An 18,636-nucleotide genomic window follows, 5' to 3' on the forward strand; every position below is an offset into this window, starting at 1 on the left:
AACACAGTAAAAAAACGTATTACTTGCCCCACAGAGCCGTGATAAAAAATGATCGACAGACAACCAAGGTATGGATAGTGTTCGATGCGTCGTCTCATGCCCCACGTTGTACTTCTCTAAATCAAAACCTCCATGCAGGACCAAACTTAAGTCCTGACCTGATGCAAATGCTGTTAAATTTTAGAAGGCACCCGATCGCCCTTTGCGCTGATATTGAAAAGGCTTTTCTACAAGTTTTTGTTGCACCCGAAGATCGAAACGCTCTTCGTTTTTTCTGGTTTCGAGACATCCCAAGAACTGCTCAACCGCACAACCCTGCAGAAATCTGGAGAATGACAAGAATCCCGTTTGGAGCAACCTGCAGCCCGTTCCTCCTTGCAGCCACTATACGACATCATTTGGAGAGTGTCCGAGGCCGGTTTCCAGAAACCACCATGACCTTATCTAGCTGTCTTTACGTTGACGATTTACTCACTGGATCGAAAACAGTCAAACAAGCTCAAGTGCTTCACAAAGAAGCTAAGGTTATCATGGGTGAAGCCGGCATGAACCTCCGTAATGTGGTGCACAAATGACAAAGATTTACAATCAATTTTTGATAAGAGCGAATCATTAGAGGAAACACAATTTTCACCAGACGACTCTACAGGGAATTTTACGAAAATACTAGGCCTTCTTTGGAACAGGGCCAGCGATCAACTTACTATTAACGTTGACAACATTCTGGGTGTCGTAAACCTTGCGAAGCTAACGAAACGCAACATTTTACAGACTTCAGCAAGAATATTTGACCCTCTTGGATGGATCGCGCCGGTGACCGTGAGGGTGAAGCTACTGTTTCAACGACTCTGGGAACAGGCAGTAGGATGGGACGACGATCTTCCAGGGCCGGTTTTCTCGAAGCAATGGTAAACCGATTTTGGTAAACCACGGTGCCTAGGAAGGGAAAAGTACCTAGGTACTGTAATAAACGGCTGGATATAGAACAATAATTATTTTTGATTGGGCAATAATATGCGCCATCTAACGGTGAAACAAGCCAGTCATTTTGTTTATCCTTATTTTCCGCTGGTTGTCATCGATCTAGTATGGTATTTTAAGTCAAAATATAGTAATGTTGTACTTGAAGACCAATTTATTTGCTTCCGATGGCACGAAGAAATTTTAGCTACTATGCTAGAGTTTGTCGACGAAATATTCGAAAATGTAAGAAACATTTCCTTCAATATGTTTCGCCATAAACAACGCATAACTTTCCCGTGTTTCTTCCAGTCTGGCAACGCCGGTGCTGTAGTGTCGCTTTCGTTCCTTGCGACGCACGTTTCCGCGATTCCTGCTGATCTCAACTGTTTGCCCTCTCTTCCGTTTGCCCAACCGATTCACCGGTGACGAGAAGCCAAGCTTCTCGTCACCGTTGAATTGGTGGCCACCGGGGATATGTAGAAACCTCGATGCTGTCGGCATACTGTCGGCGCACTGTGAACAAAAAAAAAAAAAAAAACAGTACAATGTCTCAGCTGTTCACCCGGAACGAAGACTTTATTGAGGATAACCTCTTTTTTCCGCAAAGTAATCGCTGCTCACGAGTTGGCGTGCATAGTGTAGCAATTTAAACGTCTTAGCATAAATATGTACCAACACTCGTTCGCAAACATTTTATTTTACTCACCATAAAAACACTTGCAAGGCTTATGTACCGTCATATGTCTTGGATCCCGGACTGCTGAAGTGTGATGCGTTCGCGGAATGCTGCCATCGGTTAGTTTAGTAGTCCCTCTGAACTATCGCTTTGTTTGACCTGCTAATAGGTTGATGGTGAGTCATTAATATAACAGCTAGATCGAAATGAATGTTTAGCAGAACCAAGCAGAACTATTAGCCCTCATTAAGCGACGCCGCGGCCATTTTGCTTCTAGGTACTGCTCCTCCCTCGGCGCTCCTGCTCTCCCAGCCACGTGACCTGGAATTCTCCCTTCTAGGGACAATAGCTACCTTTAAACCACGGTTCGCGTTCGAGAAAACGGGCCTTGTTTGTCTACCTTCTTGTTCTTGTCCGTGTCCTTGCGCTGTTTTAATCTTTAATCATGAAATACCAACTAGCCCAAACTTCTACTTGAGAAAACGGGCCCAGGTGACATCACCAGAGAATGGGTGCTCGCATTTGTCAACTATTCACGAATTAACGATACCCCGGAGATACTCAAACCTAGACACCGAGGGCGATGGTTCAGTCGTAGAACTTCATGTGTTTTCAGACGCAAGTCCAAGGGCATACGGTACGGCAGCATACCTCAAGATCGACAATGAGAAACATGTCACGACTGGTCTGATCGCATCCAAATCCAGAGTAGCACCCCTGAAGAATCTTACACTTCCAAGACTAGAACTTATGGGGGCCTTGTTAGCCGCTAGGTTACAACGCTATCTCATCGAGAATTTACACATACGCATACAAACCGTCCTCCTGTGGACTGATTCAAATATCACGTTGCACTGGATCAAGGGTTCGAAGTCAAAATGGAAACCTTTCATTGCGAACAGAGTAGAAGAGATCCAACAACTAACGAATCCTATACAGTGGAGACATTGTCCAGGTACCGAAAATCCAGCTGATCTCCTAACTAAGGGGTGTTACTCCTCTTTCACTTGCGTCAAGTGCAATATGGTGGACTGGACCACATTGGTTACCAAAACCATCGCGAGAATGGCCTGAACAGTCGATGAAAGATGAGCTAATGGAGGATAACACATCCTTAGAACAAAGACAAACAGTTCCTTGCACGACTCTCTTGATTGTAGAACCCCTTATTTCACTAGAAACTCACAACAACCTTAATCGCCTTTTACGTGAAACTGCTTGGATTCTTCGTTTTGTACACAACTGCAAAAGACTGACCAGGAGACAGGGAGGCTTGCCTGCCGTCAAAATAAAAGAAGCCGAAATCACATTGATAGAACAAGCCCAACGTGAAGAATACGGCCATGATCTCATTACCCTCAAAGAAAGAAAGACTCTTGACAAAACATCACCTTTGAGTTCTCTCACAGCGATTCTCGACTCCAGTGACATCATACGAGTGGGCGGAAGACTACAGAAGACGCAGCAAAGAATAGAAGAAAAACATCCCATCATTCTGCCCAGCGCACATAAGTTCACGGAACTATTAATAAGATCTACTCACGAGAGGCTTCTGCATGCTGGTCTTTGTGACACCTTAACCAGTCTCCGAGAAAAATACTGGATAGTAAGAGCACGGCAAGTTACTAAAAGAATAATCAAGCAATGTGTAACCTGCGATCGCTTTCGATGCAAGCCAGCTATCGAAACAACCGCACCGCTACCGAGTATGAGGGTGAACCAATTGCTGATCCCTTTGAAATCTCCGGCATGAATTTCGCGGGTCCCCTCTTCTCTAAAGAATGTGGCAGTGTTAGCAAGTGCTACATTCTTATCATTACTTGCGCTGTAACCCGAGCGGTACATCTCGAACTTGTAAGTGACTTGACTACCCAAACATTTATTCTAGCTTTTAGACGATTCATTTCTCGCAGAGGAGTTTGCCGTGTGGTAATGACGGATAACGCACGGACATTCCGATGCGCAAATCGTGAACTGTCAGAACTGTGGAACTGCATACGTCGAGAGGAAGTCACAGCCATGTTTGCGTCTTTCCGAATTGAGTGGCGTTTTATAGTAGAAAAGGCAGCTTGGTGGGGGGGATTTTGGGAGCGTATGGTTCGTTGTGTGAAAACTTCACTGAAAAAGGTTTTAGGACGTAGTTACCTGAAATTCGAGGAGTTGATCACGATATTAACTGAGATCGAGGCAGTGCTTAACTCCAGACCGTTGACCTTCGTATATTCAGAGGTTTCAGAACCATCCCCTCTCACACCAGCGCACTTCCTCGTTGGAAAGCGACTTACCTCACTCCCCCGCAGCGAACCTCCGAGCGTTGTAAGTGCAAGTTCCCTTGACATTCAGAGGCGGTGGGAGCACAGACAAAAGGTGACAGATCACTTTTGGAATAGATGGCGAAGAGAATACCTTAACGAACTCCGGTCTGCCCACCATTCTCGTCCCGTCCTGTCGCGCTCTTTGAAAGAGGGGGATTTTGTGTTAGTAGATGAACATTTACTTCCCCGACAATGTTGGAAAATGGGTCGAGTAGCACAAACGTTTCCTGGACGTGACGGCAAGGTGAGATCTTGTTCGATAAGGCTGCCATACGGCAAAGTTATCAAACGGCCTATACAACTTTTGTACCCATTAGAGTCACTTAATGAATAAGCAGAGATGCTCATTGCGGGGGCGGAAGTGTGTAGAATATTTGTATGAACTTACATGTTTCATTGAAGACAAAGAAAAGGACAAATACTTGATCGCGAAATTTAGAAACGGAATGAAGAGGAGGATGAAGACGTGATCGCAAAGAAACGCCTCAACGGACCTCAACGCATTCCAAATGTAAATATTGTACATAAATCCCTTTGATTACTCCTCCTGTACCGATATTTTACAAAGTTACCTTTTATCGAGCAGGTATTCGCACAACTTGCTATTGTTCTACAAGACCCCCGTTGACGTCATGGCGCGTGGTTCTCATGGCCGCCGTTCGCGGCTGCAGGTCGGGGAATATTCCAAGTTTTGCCTCGCGATTACGCGGCGGAATCGCAACATTTCGAAGGAAGGAGATGCGTTTTCTGTCCATTGTGACAAGATGAACAATGTAAAAAGTAGAAGATGCCAATTCTTTCAACGTTAAAATCGTTGCACAGCTCCTTAAAGGGGCAGTGCAACGATTTTAACGTTGAAAGAATTGCCCGTTTGCATTTGTTATACTGTTTACGCAAGCCCAAGTGACCAAAAACGCGTAGCCTTTCCCCGAAAATCTGCTTTCCTGCTGAGTAATCGCAAAGCAAAAAAATGAAAGCCGTTTACAACTCCCTGTAACGCCGAATTGGAGCGCAGCTCTTGAGGAGGAGGAGGGAAGGGTACTGGGGGGTGGGTCAAGTGACCTCGGGGGGCGGGGGGTCACGTGACCTTGGGGGTCACGTGACCTTGTGGGAGTCACGTGACCTTGGGGCGTCACGTGACGTCGGGGGGGTCACGTGACCTGGGGACACGTGACGATACCGATGACGTCATCAGTAGCGTCACTGATGACGCCATCAGTGATGATGATGATGCGGATGCCGGTGACGTCATCAGTGATGATGACGATGCGGATGCCGGTGACGTCATCAGTGACGTCACTGATGACGTCATCAGTGGCTATGACGTCAACGGGGGGTCACGTGACCTCGGGGGGTATCCCCAGGTCACGTGACCCCAGGGGGGGTCACGTGACCTGGGTAACCATCGTGACCCTCGTGAGGGTAACCCTAGTAACCCTTGTGAGGGCAACTCTCGTGACCCTCGTGAGGGTAACTCTCGTGACCCTCGTGAGGGTAACTCTCGTGACCCTCGTGAGGGTAACTCTCATAACCCTCGTGAGGGTAACCCTCGTGAAGGTTACCCTCACGAGGGTTACTAACCCTCGTAACCCTCGTGAGGGTTACGAGGGTAAGTAACCCTCGTGAGGGTAACTCTCATAACTCTCGTGACCCTCGTGAGGGTAACCCTCGTGAAGGTTACCCTCACGAGGGTTACTGATCCTCGTAACCCTCAAAAGGGTTACCTTCACAAGGGTTACCCTCACGAGGGTTACTAACCCTCGTAAACCTCGTGAGGGTTACAAGGGTAAGTAACCCTCGTGAGGGTTACAAGGGTAAGTAACCCTCGTGAGGGTAACCCTCGTGAAGGTAACGCTTTTGAGGGTAACTAACCCTCGTAACCCTCGTGAGGGTAACAAGGGTAAGTAACCCTCGTGGCCCTCGTGATCCTCGTGAGGGTAACCCTCATGAGATTAACCCTCGTAACCCTCGTAACCCTCACGAGGGTTACGAGGGTTGCGGTTACGCCGACGGCGACGGCGACGCCGACGGCGACGCCGACGGCGACGCCGCTCAGGCCGGGAACGGGCCCCTAAGAGCTGCGCTCTAAAACGAAATATTTGCCGATCTGCAGCCGCCTGTGGCGGTCGGGAACCAAAACGACGGCGTCTCTGGGGGTACGCGCGAAAGTCAACAAAACTTGTCCCCCTCCGCTGCTACACTCGCCGTCAGCCCCGTGGCGACCCGTCTTTTGTGTCGATCGCTCGCCAGCCGCGACCTTCGACGAGGCTAATCCCTCAAAGTCGACAAACGCGGAGGAAGCGGCGAATGTCTGTGAAGAGACTCGGACCCAAGGGGAAACCACGTGAACCCCCAGAGTACGTCACTCAAAAGTCGGCGTCGAGAGTTGAGAGGCACTTCGACCTTCGATTTGTTTCTTTTTCTTTTTAATAAGAACTAGCGCTCGCAAGAAAATGCGGTTTTCAGTCTTTCGTGTCATAGGTGACGCAGATTAATTTCCGCATTAATTGCCTGAAACTGAGTATTGTCAAGGTACATGACCCCGATTCTCCTAAAGTCCTCACTTTTTTTCTTTTTTTTAATTTTCTTGCCAGCATTGTGGAAGATTATCAATCCATCCCACTCTCCCTCCCCCACGAAATTGCTCCAGTAAAGTATTTGGTTAGCCCCTTTTCCCTCTTTCAACAGCCTTCCTCTCAACCGCCTCGAGTTGGCACGACGAAGGCGAATGTAAAGTTCACCGCTCATTTGCATGGTCTTCGTTTCCTGCGGATGCGAAGGGGAGCGGCGCGAGCACGGACTCAGATATATGCACAGGGCACGGTTACCGCGGTTTTATGCGGGACATGATCACAGATTTGTTTCATTTTCGAGTGTATCCCTCAGGCGCGTCACGTTTTGCATACATATCAATTCACTTTAGAACATCTGAAAAAAGCCTTCGACCGATAACGAAAATACAGTGAGAGTGCAGGCGAGCCTGTGAATGTTGGTAATGTTGAAAATTACCCGAGACTGTGGTAAAAGATGGGAAACTTTGTACAAGGAAAAAGGATATATAGGTAAAGGAACGTCTCCAATTCAGCTAATGTATTTACTTCCTCAAATCCTTATATATATCCACAAGCCCAACTCCGACCACGGATGTGACGGCCCCATCCTTCGTTAAACATTTCACCCTACCATTGTTATACAGTTTGAATCATTCAAAGTCGTCACTTGAACCCTAAACGGTGAACCCACCTCGCAGCTGGGAACTTTGCTTCTTGAACACTACAACCCCAACGATATGACCTGCACCCCATGTAAGCAAAGACAAAACTTCTCTGGACTTCCCGAAACAAAGACCGAACTTCTTCTCCTTTCCCCTCAAAAGGCCCTTCTTTATGTCGAGTGGAACTTTCAAACTCACATAAAAATCAAATGCGTACAACGCAAACACAGGAAGTTTTGCGGCGGTGTTGTCGTTGCTGTACGAATGAACATCCGTACAGCATTGATTATTTCCTCCGTACGTAAAACAAACAAAGACGTAGAGTGCTTAATTGAGCTAGCTTCAGATGGCAAAACACTGAAATAAATATGTAACTTTTGTTGGTTTGTAAATGTAGATCCATTAAACACGATAAACACGAAATTGCCTTCCGGCAGTTCCTAAACGTAAGATAAAAAAAAGAGTTGAATTAAATAAATGTTACCATCTGTGTAGCAAAAAAAAACAAACAAGTTTTTCGGTTTTAAATTGAAAACCATGTTGGGCAAAACGACGCCTAAAAGGGCTCAAAACGTTTCATCGAACCAAGTTCGTCGAACCCAATTTCGTCGAACCAAGTTTTATCGAAAGACGTTGAAGCTAATGGCGCTAATATCATCGATCGATAGTTTCATGGAATGGCGCTTTGACGAACAGAAGAAACAAATTCGACAAGCCAGACAAGGAAACTAAAACAAGGAACACAAAAAACGAGAAAAAAAAAAAGAACAAAAAACACAAGGACAAGAAAAAAAAATACAGACATATGTATTGGCCTTTCATTCTTTTTTTTTTTTTTTTGTCTTTTTGTGCTGTTTTCTTTTCTGAGTAACATGTACCGATTCGCCAAACTACAAACATCGCTAGCCAAGCAACGCTGGCACCATTCGACCCGGACGACGGCATCGCTTTTTCCCTATAAATTGAGTTTTTATGTTGAGGTCTCTAAAACGGCGTTCGCTGAAATGACTTTTGGTTAATACTCCATCCTTCATCTCATCGAGACCGTGCGCAGGGTCGACCAATATGGCGCCCGCCAAACAAAGAGAAACTCACCGAATGCTTCCAGGATGGTGTTCGCCTCGAGGATCTGCTGCTCGATCCAGGTGGACACGTTGGTCGTCACCGTACACAGGTACTGGAGGATGAACTTGGTGGTCTCCGTCTGCAAAACGAGCATACATAACACCCAGTTTGCGAGGGCTCATTTCGCTGAGCTTAAATCGGCGGAGGAAAACGTTCCCTGCACGGAAGCTACCTTGACCACTTGAGGTCGTCGCAGACGTTACCACCTTACCATAAGCGGAATAAAACGGTTCGTTCCGATGATGTGTGAAAACATCACGTTTTGGATTGTAAAACTGTTGTTATTGGTTTTGTGTATATTGTACCCCTTCTTTCTTTTATAGTTTTTTTTTATGTTTCGCTTTGTCATTACAGCTAACTTCGAGGGGGACGCTTGCTAAGTCACCTTCATTTCCACTGTACACATGACAAAATGGAATTTCAATTGAATTCAAATTAATGCCGAGTTACCGTTCCTAGCTTGTTCTGTACCTATGTTTGCAAAGCTCGCTTTCCTCCGTAGCTCCGAATCAAAAGTGACGTCATTCTATGGCGCTAGGTTAAAAGTAAAGTGGAAGCTCCTCCCATTCTCTTTCCACTTCAGCAGAGCGAACGCTGGAGAGGAGGCGGCCTCCTCTCCAGCGTTCGCTCTGCTGAAGTGGAAAAAGGTGGGAGGAGCTTCCACTTTGTCCTTGACCTGTCACCTACTATAGTTCCATCTGCGCAATATACACAGACTTTTTGTTCCCCAACAAAACGAACATGTTCTTTTGTGGTCAAGTTGCAGTGCTATCAAGTTAATGAAAATTTAAAGGATGGATGCTAACGGCTGTGCCCATTATAACGGATAATAACGGACAATAGCTTGCGCCACCTAGCCTAAAAGCAGCGAACAGTGTTTGTCGTTCATCGCTGCATTGTGTACGAGGCCTGACCTTTCCAGCGCCGCTCTCTCCGCTGATGACGCACGCCTGGTTGGCGGTCATGTTCTGGAGGCTGTCGTAGGCGGACTCCGCGATGGCGTACACGTGGGGCTCCTGCTGGCCGATCTTCCGGCCGTTGTACCGGAGCACCCAGTCCTGCAAGGGAACCGGAAGTTGGCCAACCATGATGAGGTTCGCACAACGTCGAAGGCTGCGAACATATCTCTCGAGGACAAAGCGTACGACAAGGTTGGACTTCGTCAAAAGACAATGGGCTAAACGGTTTCAGGTTTCAAAAGCTGGTCCAGCCGCCGTGGATGAAAAACTCCTTGTTAGGGCATCAATCTGAAACCATGGGCACGCCTTAGAAAGGCTCGACTATATATCATCTGCGGATCCAAGTAGCAAGATGGCGGCTCGCAGACTTGGAGGTACACAATGTAAAGCCCTAGGCGTCCAAACACCATTCTGAAGAATGTCTTCCTTTGGCAGCCAAGTGTGACCAAAAAGCCCACACACTGCCACCCCCCCCCCCCCCCCACCCCACCCCCCCAAAAAAAGAAAAAAAAAAAAAAGAACCCTTTTTTTTTTTTTTTTTAAAGACAAGATTTGAGGTTCGTTGAACCTGTCAACTGGGTACAGGGAGGTCCCTTAGTTGTATCGCCTCCAGCGAGGACTTCGGGCAGCGAACGGCAGGGCGTCGGAATGAGACGCCCTGCCGTTCTGATTCTGTCAATGAGTTTTTTTTTTTTTTTAATGACTCAATGACAATAGTTCTTTAAATGACAGGATAATGTTGTTGTCCAGTCCCCCCCCCCCCCCCCCTTTTTTTTTTTTGCTTTTTGACCGTTTCCCAGTTTTTTTCTGTAAATTCCAAATCTCAGATGTCCGAGCTGCAGGAATCGGTAGGCTCGCGGTATTTACAAAAGTTCGAATCACATTGAACTGTTCGAACCGATCGGGTTCGATAATACGGTCAGAGTAGATCGAAGAGACACTCACCGTGTCGTAGATGTTTAGCTCCTTGTAGGGATTGACGGCGATGAGGATGGTCCCTGTGTATGTCTGGAAGCGTTTCGGTCAAGGGCAAACGGACGAGGACATCAAAACCAAATATGCATTGCACAGATAAAGAAGCGCCTCTGGAGCCCAAAGAAACGTGCAAATTGGCAAATAAAAAAAAACAAAAAAAAAAACGGTAATTTTTTTAAGAAGTATTCACAAGTAAGAACATAAGCCACCTAACTGTTACAAGCGGACATACGAGTATGTAGTGTGTCTGTGCCCTTCAACTTGTATTTATGCCGCTGAGATGTTTTTGTTTTGTTTCTTTTTAATGAAATTTTTCAAGTTTCAGAAAGACGAAATTTAAAGAAGAAGAAGCCTGTTGTCTTCCCAAGAGGAGCAACGAAGACGACGACGACGACGACTGTGCCAGTCACCGGCACCGACCGCAGCGGGCCGACGCAGCGTTCGGCGCGAACAACGATGGCGCGGCAGCGCTCGGTGGAGGTCCCCTGAGAGGCCGCCGCCGTCTGCGCTGCCATGGACAGGGTCCTCCTGGAAGCACTTGAGGGCGCTCCCAAAGGCAGGCTCGAGGACGGCGGCGCCCTGCTCCAGGCTGTCTTGGACTGCCTCGACCTGCAGCCGGACCAGCGCGGGGCCGTCGTCAGACACCCCGTCGGATTCGCCCCAGAGGTCGTCCTCGACTTCGTGCGCAGCATCACCGCGCTTGAAGTAGACGACGTGGGAGTTTGTTCCGGGGAGACGCAGCTGGACGGCAACAACAACGTGAACACCGACAAGCATCTGCTGGACGCGTCGCTGGAGGCCTTGGACTGTGATTACGCACCCGTGCTCTTACCGCTCGTCGCGACTAGGGCCAGCGATCCCGGCGTCGCGTCCAATGGTTCCCTCGGGGACCTGCGCCGCAGCGTCCAGCACCTGTCTTTGACGACGAGCGTGGACGAGGAGCGAGCGGTGCTTAGCCAGGTGCTCCAAGCCGTTCACCAGCTTGGCAAGGCCGAAACGACCGAAGACAGCACAAGACCCAGCGAGCTAGAGAACCTGAGGGAGACGGAGTCAACGACGGTGACCGGGGGGACGTCCGAGCCAAACACGTCGACGGGTGACGAGAATGGAGACTCTGAAGAACAGAGCAACAACACAACTAACTCGGATAGAACAAGCTCAATTGCCACGAGGACCGTCGTGACGGCCGACCGATCCGTCTTGGCCGACGGATCCGTGGAGGTCGTGTCTTCCGACGACAGCACTAACCCGGAGGAAACGAGTCCGACTGCCGCAGGGATGGTCATCACGATCGACGACCGATCAGCCCTAGACTTATCCGCGCTTCCCGATCCAATGCTGCAGCAGGCCTACCTTGTGATGCAAGCCGAGCAGCACAGCATCAACCTTATCACGCCGACGGTGTCCCATTTCGAACCGTTAGTGGACGTCAATTCGCTCTATGCTTTACGTTGTGTCCAGGGCAACCTCTTCCGCGAATACACGACACTTCTTCAATCTCAAAGGGAGCCAACGGTCCATCACGTCTCCGAACCCGAGATGAATCAGGCCTTTGGCACGAGTCAGTCCGTACCTTATTATTACCACAACGCAAATTTCATTGACCCGCTGGATGGAGGGCCGTACCAGACGCCGCTGCTACTCGAATACGAAGACCCGTTTCCCTTTCCTCCGTCCAACTGCAACCCTGAAGAGGTGGTCGCTGCTCACGTTGAGGACAGTCCCTTTCCCCTCCCCTACATGCTGTCTCATTTCGAGCAGCCCGCGAATGGGGAATTAGACATCGGCAATCCGCAGGCCGATATCTTCAACAGCGGCTCCTTTCCCTCAAGCGTAGACGAGAAATCCTTCATCAACTTCCTCTTCTCCAACATGTCAAACGACGCCCCCGACGACAAGTCAGCAGACGACGTCAACCAGTGTCTGTTGCAGCTGAGCAGTAATGGTTTATTTCAAGAGAGGACGGAACGCCTCCGTCAGACTGTTGGGGAAATGGTAGCACCAGGCGAAGAACCTTCACTCCTGTACCATCTCGGCGACCCTGTACAGTTAGAACTCATTGACCGCAACAATAACCTAGTCCAGGAAGACAACAGTATCCACCCTAAACTGACGACCATCGACGAGTTCGACCAAGGCATCGAGTTGGCCACTGAGCGGGAAACCCTCAGCAGCACGCAGGCTCGCACGGACACCAGCGACGACGACGAGCGCAATCAAACGTCTAGCGCGAAATCTTCAGTCGGGGCGGTTCGGAAGGGCACCGAAGCGGAGAAGACAGTTTCCGACCAAACCGAACTCCAGAAAACTTTCCACGCCTTTCCACTCCAAATTGAAGACAGGGTGCCCGAGTTCTTACAGGTACTCCAGGAAAAGAACATGTTCAAGGAAATCAGCGATGACCTCGTCACAGAGAGCGGGCAGATACTCTTGCCCGGGGACCCGGTAAGGGCAATGGACTTGCTGCCTGCCGAGCCAGAACGAAATTACAACGTGCTCAAGACGTCCCCCGAGCTCCGTGGATGGCGTAAAGCAAGGACGTCCCCCATTTCCGACGGCAAAAGGACCCAGAGTTCAAACTCTGGCTCGTCCAGCTCGGTGGAGGAAGAAACGAAACCGCGACGGAGGAACCCGAGGCGCACCTTCTTTGATGCAGTGAACAGAGCCCCCGACTCCCAACCAGAGGCGCTTTCCCGGAGTTTACCCATAGTCGAATGGCCTCCACGGGTGACGGCGAAGCTACCAGCAGAAGCCTGGCTTCGAGAGCTTAGCGAGCTCACGAATGGCACCGCCTGTCCTGGGGAAGTAGTAGGGGACAGCGTGGAAGGGCCTGTCGAGGAAGCTGCCATGTTCCAGCCGCTCCTCAGCGCAGACGATGTTAGGCTCTTCCAGACGACAGTCAACACGCTGACGGAGCGAGCGAACGTCATCCGGGACAAGTCGGAAGACTTGGGCGGTGCGAACGAAGACCGAGCGAACAAGACCCGTGTATGGGTGAGTATCGATAATTATAATAGCTCGTAGTTTATAAACAAGCATATTTGCCCACGGAGACCGTGGGAAATGCGTAGAACTTATAAGAGCGTGACGCATCTCCACATGCTCCATTGGAGAGCCAGCGTCCCCGCCTTGGCATGGCGACAAAAAATTGAGTTGCTGTGTAAAGCAAAATATAATGTTTTTCCATGATGGAATTCTCGTCGCGTATTGCTGTCATCTAGATCTAGTTAAAATTAGGCATTAGCATTATTATTTCGCAGACTCCAGAAATAGAGTGCATGTGTGTATACAAACGGCGCACTGGAGAATCGATGTTCTACATAACCTCGGCAATTTTGTAACACCATGCACCACAATTCAAGAAATGGAAAGTTAGCTTAGTTACTTACGAGAGAGAAAAAGAGATAAGAATTAGTGATAAATGTCATCAAGCGCTGCCAAATGAGTACTACATAATCAGGAACCTACATATAAGTAGAGCAGTTGTGGTGCCGGCGTATTGTATTCCACAACGCATCATCCCTATGCACGGGACGTTGCAGCCCGTGTACCGTTGCCATGAAACCAAACACGTTTCTGTAGTGTAAGAGATCACAGAGCGGAATTCGGCTCATCGGTTTCAATCGAAACCCTTCATGGTGTAGAAGCGAAAAAAAATATCCGAAACAGAGGAGTGAATCCGATTCTGCTGGCTTCAATGTAAAGGTATAATGCACATACTTGCGACTGCTTACGACTTTATGCCTTAAAAATGCTTAAAATCTCTTACGACGAAAGAACACACTGGCGCCTTCTATCGGGCGGCCGTGGAACATTTGGCATTTCCGTATATTTGCAAGTTCTTTTCGCGCATCATTTTTCTTTTTTTTTTACTTAAATATCTTCTGGCAATTTTATAACATATAAGCGACCATTTCTCATTTATAGTACGTACACTTAATTGATCTCCCAAATACCGAAACGCTTTCACTCGAGTGAAAAACAGATCCAGGGACACTTCATAGATGGCGCCAGCGTGCCAGTGTCTTCTCTCGTCGTACATAATGGAATAAAACAGCGCGATGAGACACACCAGACAGGACAGAGCGCTGTTCGTCAAAGATCACAAGGACTCGGGCATAGGCAAACGCAAGTGGGTGAACAGGCCTATATGAGAGCCTTCGAAAACGTCTCTTACCACCCACGCGTTGGTCTTTACAGGCTTCATCGACAAGTTCAGCAACGGAGAAGACGTGCTCTCAGAGGACCTCCCGGCCCTCGCCCGTCCATCAGCGCCGAACTGTCTACCACGCTTCCGGAGGGTTCTCAAGACAGGAAGGTCAAACCGCACCCAGCGAGCCGCAACAGTACCCAGAGCCGGGTCACCATCAGGAAGTCCTGCTGAGTCGCGGCCTGCACACCGAGGTGCCTCTGTCCTTCGCTCAAGAGGACATCAGGTTCGACTGCGACTCCCCATTGTTCCCCGGACTCCGGCTGCGACCTTCTGGACATTCCGTCCGGGACATCCGCAGTCCACCGGTCTCCCCGTTGGACATGTCCAGCGTCCTGACCGCGGAAGACGGTAGCGATCGCGGCAATTCGGGCTCGCTGCTGCAGATCTTCGACGAAGTGCATCCCAGCGCGGTCAAGAAGACGCCCACGGTGGTCAATTTGATGCCCAAAATCAGCGAAGAACAGGTGGACTGGTGGCCCCCTTGTCTTCCAGAGGAGTCCGGCTATCACCCCTAAGCCGACAGTGCACTGGAGGCTACGTGCTGGTTGGACCAATCAGACGTCTCTCTTGCGCCAACGTGATCACGCTCCTGCCCACATCCACGCTCGGAGAGTGGGATCAGGGCATGAAAGGGAAGCGGCTCATTGGAACGACGAGCGCGTACGACCCACCGTACTTTCGGTTTAGCGGTAAACGGAGTGTATACGTTGCGCGCTTTGGGAGTCGAAGGGAGCCCAAAATTCTGCTGCGCGGATTGCTGAAAGGAGAGACGGAGACCTCGGCGAAGCGAACAAATGTCCCATCACACCAATTTGTTCACTGTCTCTTTTTAAGCTTAAATTTCCTGACAAGTTGCCCAGTCAAAATATCCAGCGGTGGAGCATGTTTTCCCTTGGAAGGAAACTTGTCCAAAAAGAAGGTGCCATTAGGAAAGGAAGAAAACGATCGTAACAGTTACAAGTGATCTTAGCACTTCCAAAAGTAATTGGACTACTCTCGCAATTACTTCCTAATAAATGGAATAAAATTGTCACAAAAAATTATTCTAAAAAGTAACCGATTACAAGTAATTCGGTTACATGTAACGAGTACAGTATACAAGTCTGGGTACCAGATCGGGCGTGCAACTTTCTACGCATATACCCTTGTTACGGCTCCAACGAATAATATAAAAATAACAATTATCGTGTTTTTTCTTGTCTTTTTTTTTTTCGGAAAGGATTCTTTTTTTAGCAATCAATTTCCGCAGTGTGTTTGTAGGTCCCTCCCGTGAAAGGAGCGCGCCATCCTCCCTAAAATATTCAGGTTGGCGTTTGGCGCCATTTTTAATGCAGACCGCGCGGCCGCGTGGAAAATATGTCACGGCCCCGAGTGGGGAACATCTTTTATGAGCCCACGGGGGAAACACAACGGACACCGCTTGTACTTGGAAGGTGTAGCTAAATTACGAGTACCTAATTACACTTTTTTCTCTCGTTTTCTTTTCTTGCGTGTTAATGGTATAATTATTTATTTGAGTAATGTTTGTTCAGACCTCAAAGTCTTTTTGTTTTTTTATAAGCTCGTGCTTTTCATGCAAGTTTATTTGTTGCAAGCGGCATGCAAACGGAAAAAGAAAAGCTACCGTCTATAAAATTCGTTTCCACTGGACGCCCTATTTGAGGTAACTGCTTCACAGCGCATGTTCGGCAGGAGTTTCCCGTCAGCTCTCGGGCAATCACAAGAGAAGGAGGGAAGGAGAAACTCTCTTCTCAGCGGGACTTTCCTTTGTTTGTCCCAGACTTCCCGAGACGTCGTTAGATTATAGAAGATTACCCTTTCACTCAAAATTCGTACAAAAGTACTAGCTTTTCCCCCTCCCTCTTGCCCGGTGGTTCGAAAGCAGCAGCGAGCTCAGTTACGATGGCAGCATCTCGCTAAGGCCGATAGTCGCATTACGGCCGAGGGTGCATTGAGGCCGAGAGGGTAGGGAGTGGCTTGAGGCCGATTAAGCGCGATCCAAACCAACGCTTCTTTTTGCGCCTGTAGGTCGTGCGGCTGCGGATGTGACGTATTTTCGTGACGTCGCGCCGCTTCTTCGCTCCTTCCGGGCGCGCACAAGAAAGTTGGTTGATTTCAACTTCTTTCTCAACGCGCACAAAAACGCCCGGTGACGTAGTAGGACGCCCCTGTGTCCCGGCCAATCGGTGGAGGGCAAGCTAGTTCCGGCTCCGCGTTTCTCGCCGTCTGGCTGCTCTTCCAACATGACAACGCGATCTCTCTCTCTCTCTCTCTTTCTCTCGCCGTCTGGCCGGCCAGTCTGTCGCAGTTGCACTTTGCTTGTGCGCTCGTGCCTGCGTGCGCGCGTGCGCGCTCGCCCGAAGTTTTGCCCGTCCAAACCAAAGCGCACGGTTCTGACTCAGAAAGCGCGCCCGGAAACAGCAAAAACGCCACGAAATGCGTCACATCCGCAGCCGCACGACCTACAGGCGCAAAAAGAAGCGTTGGTTTGGATCGCGCTTTAGGGCATAACGGCCGACAACTGCATTAAGGCCGGTAGTCTCTGAATGGGCTGGTGTGGCCGCCTTCTCGGGGATCCTTGGCCAATCCCCTCTTTGGGTAAGCGATAAGAGCTTTCGCTAACAACAACATACTATATATGGGCAGGTGGCGATGTCTCGTAAAGTGTCGTCGAGAAGATGCATAAACTAATAAAACAATAATAATAATTATTAAAATAAAACATGCCATTCACAGCTGGTATCGGAAAGAGGCACAGCTCGTGTGTCGAGACGTCCCGTGACGTGACGCCACGCGGAGTGGTCACTTTTTCACACCGCGTGCAGTGTTGCCATTTTAGCGATTTTGTCGCTAGATTTAGCGATTTTCTATACATTTAGCGACGGACTTTTTTAATTTAGCGGCTAGCGACTTTTTCAGCGACTTTGGTGTTCAACCGTAATCTTGTTATTTTGAACAATTTTAGAAATGCTCGCAGGCTAAACCTTTTTGCTTCTCTAGCCGAGCTTGCTTTGGGTATATGCTCAATTTAGTGGCGCACTTTAAAAGAATGTAAACACTGTTAGCACTGCAGACCATCTCTCCCGCGCCCACGCACCTACGTGCTCTCCGCCAAACGTCATCCTGACTATAAGAGCTGGCCTCAAAAGGCACTCAAAGACGTGTTTCGACTACGAACTTCCAGAAGAAGTTGTTTGGCGAGTTGGCACAGCTGAAGCCTACAAAGCTGGCAACGAACCGTCGACATCGGCAGATTTTGGGTGACTTGAGTGCAGTCACCACCGAGGAAGAACTTTTCTTCTGGACTGTTCCGTTGAACTGTTCTTGAAGTCATTATTTCCGTGTTAAAAGTAACAAGTACCCGTTTTTTATTCGTACATTCGTACTTACCTCCTGGTCGTTTCCCAAAACAACATTACAAATAAAAAAGTCCTAGTTGTTTTTCAGTGTAAATTTAACCTCTCAAAATACCTGAGATATGAGTATTTGAGGTTTACTCACTTTAAAAAGGTTTAATAAGCTTTTGGAATTCAGCGAATAGTTTTGCGACTTCCCGGCGAATCTAGCGACTGTTTAGTGACTTCCTGGTCTCAATTTAGCGGCGCGCGCAAAAAAAAGATGGCAACACTGACCGCGTGACCTTGGCCTTACACCCCGTCACCTCAGATGAGATATTCGAGAGTTTTAGTAGATCGCTACGCTAACGATACGACGCATGCGCAAAAAGGCGGTGGCGGAGTGTATCGCGGGTATCGTTATCGGAGTCATCGGAACGATCGACTCAAACTTTCTACAGAAGACCTGCCCGATACACAATTTAGAGTATTCTATTACTCTCACGGGAAGAGTGTCTTGAGCAGGGTACAAACACTTTTTAAAAGTAACTAAAATTACCTTCCAAAGAGGAATGCACGCGCTTCGCTCTCGAAAGAAGAAAAAGAAACCGGGTTCTTGCGCGTGCGCAGTGCACTCTGAAGTCACGTAATGTGCTGATAGAGAAATCATGGAAAGCAGACAATCGACTATTGGGGAGGGAGGGAGTTAAAAAAAAAATAACAAAAGGTAAAACACTTTTTTTAAAAAAAGAAGATAGAAGATGATTCTAGCGTAGTTTAATCGCATGAATTTGAATACCGCGTTCCTTTTTCCCGGAGATGTAACTAAACGCGAGAAAACACGAAAATCCTCCGATCAGT

General features: G+C 48.5%; 1 protein-coding gene across 1 annotated transcript in view; it reads right to left on the minus strand.

Moving 5' to 3' along the window:
* The window catches only part of LOC8023199 (myosin-VIIa), a 149,773-nt gene that overhangs the window by 75,117 nt on the left and 56,020 nt on the right, over window positions 1-18,636 (minus strand). Inside the window, exons 3-5 of the mRNA XM_029969663.4 lie at window positions 10,198-10,260; window positions 9,208-9,351; window positions 8,264-8,372 (exon numbers count right to left, since the gene is read on the minus strand). Of these exons, the coding sequence (XP_029825523.3) occupies window positions 8,264-8,372; window positions 9,208-9,351; window positions 10,198-10,260 (316 nt within the window). The remainder of the gene's footprint in view (window positions 1-8,263; window positions 8,373-9,207; window positions 9,352-10,197; window positions 10,261-18,636) is intronic.

Source organism: Ixodes scapularis, unplaced genomic scaffold (assembly GCF_016920785.2).
Source record: "Ixodes scapularis isolate PalLabHiFi unplaced genomic scaffold, ASM1692078v2 PGA_scaffold4__175_contigs__length_147842914, whole genome shotgun sequence".
In the NCBI taxonomy this organism is placed as follows: Eukaryota; Metazoa; Arthropoda; class Arachnida; order Ixodida; family Ixodidae; genus Ixodes; species Ixodes scapularis.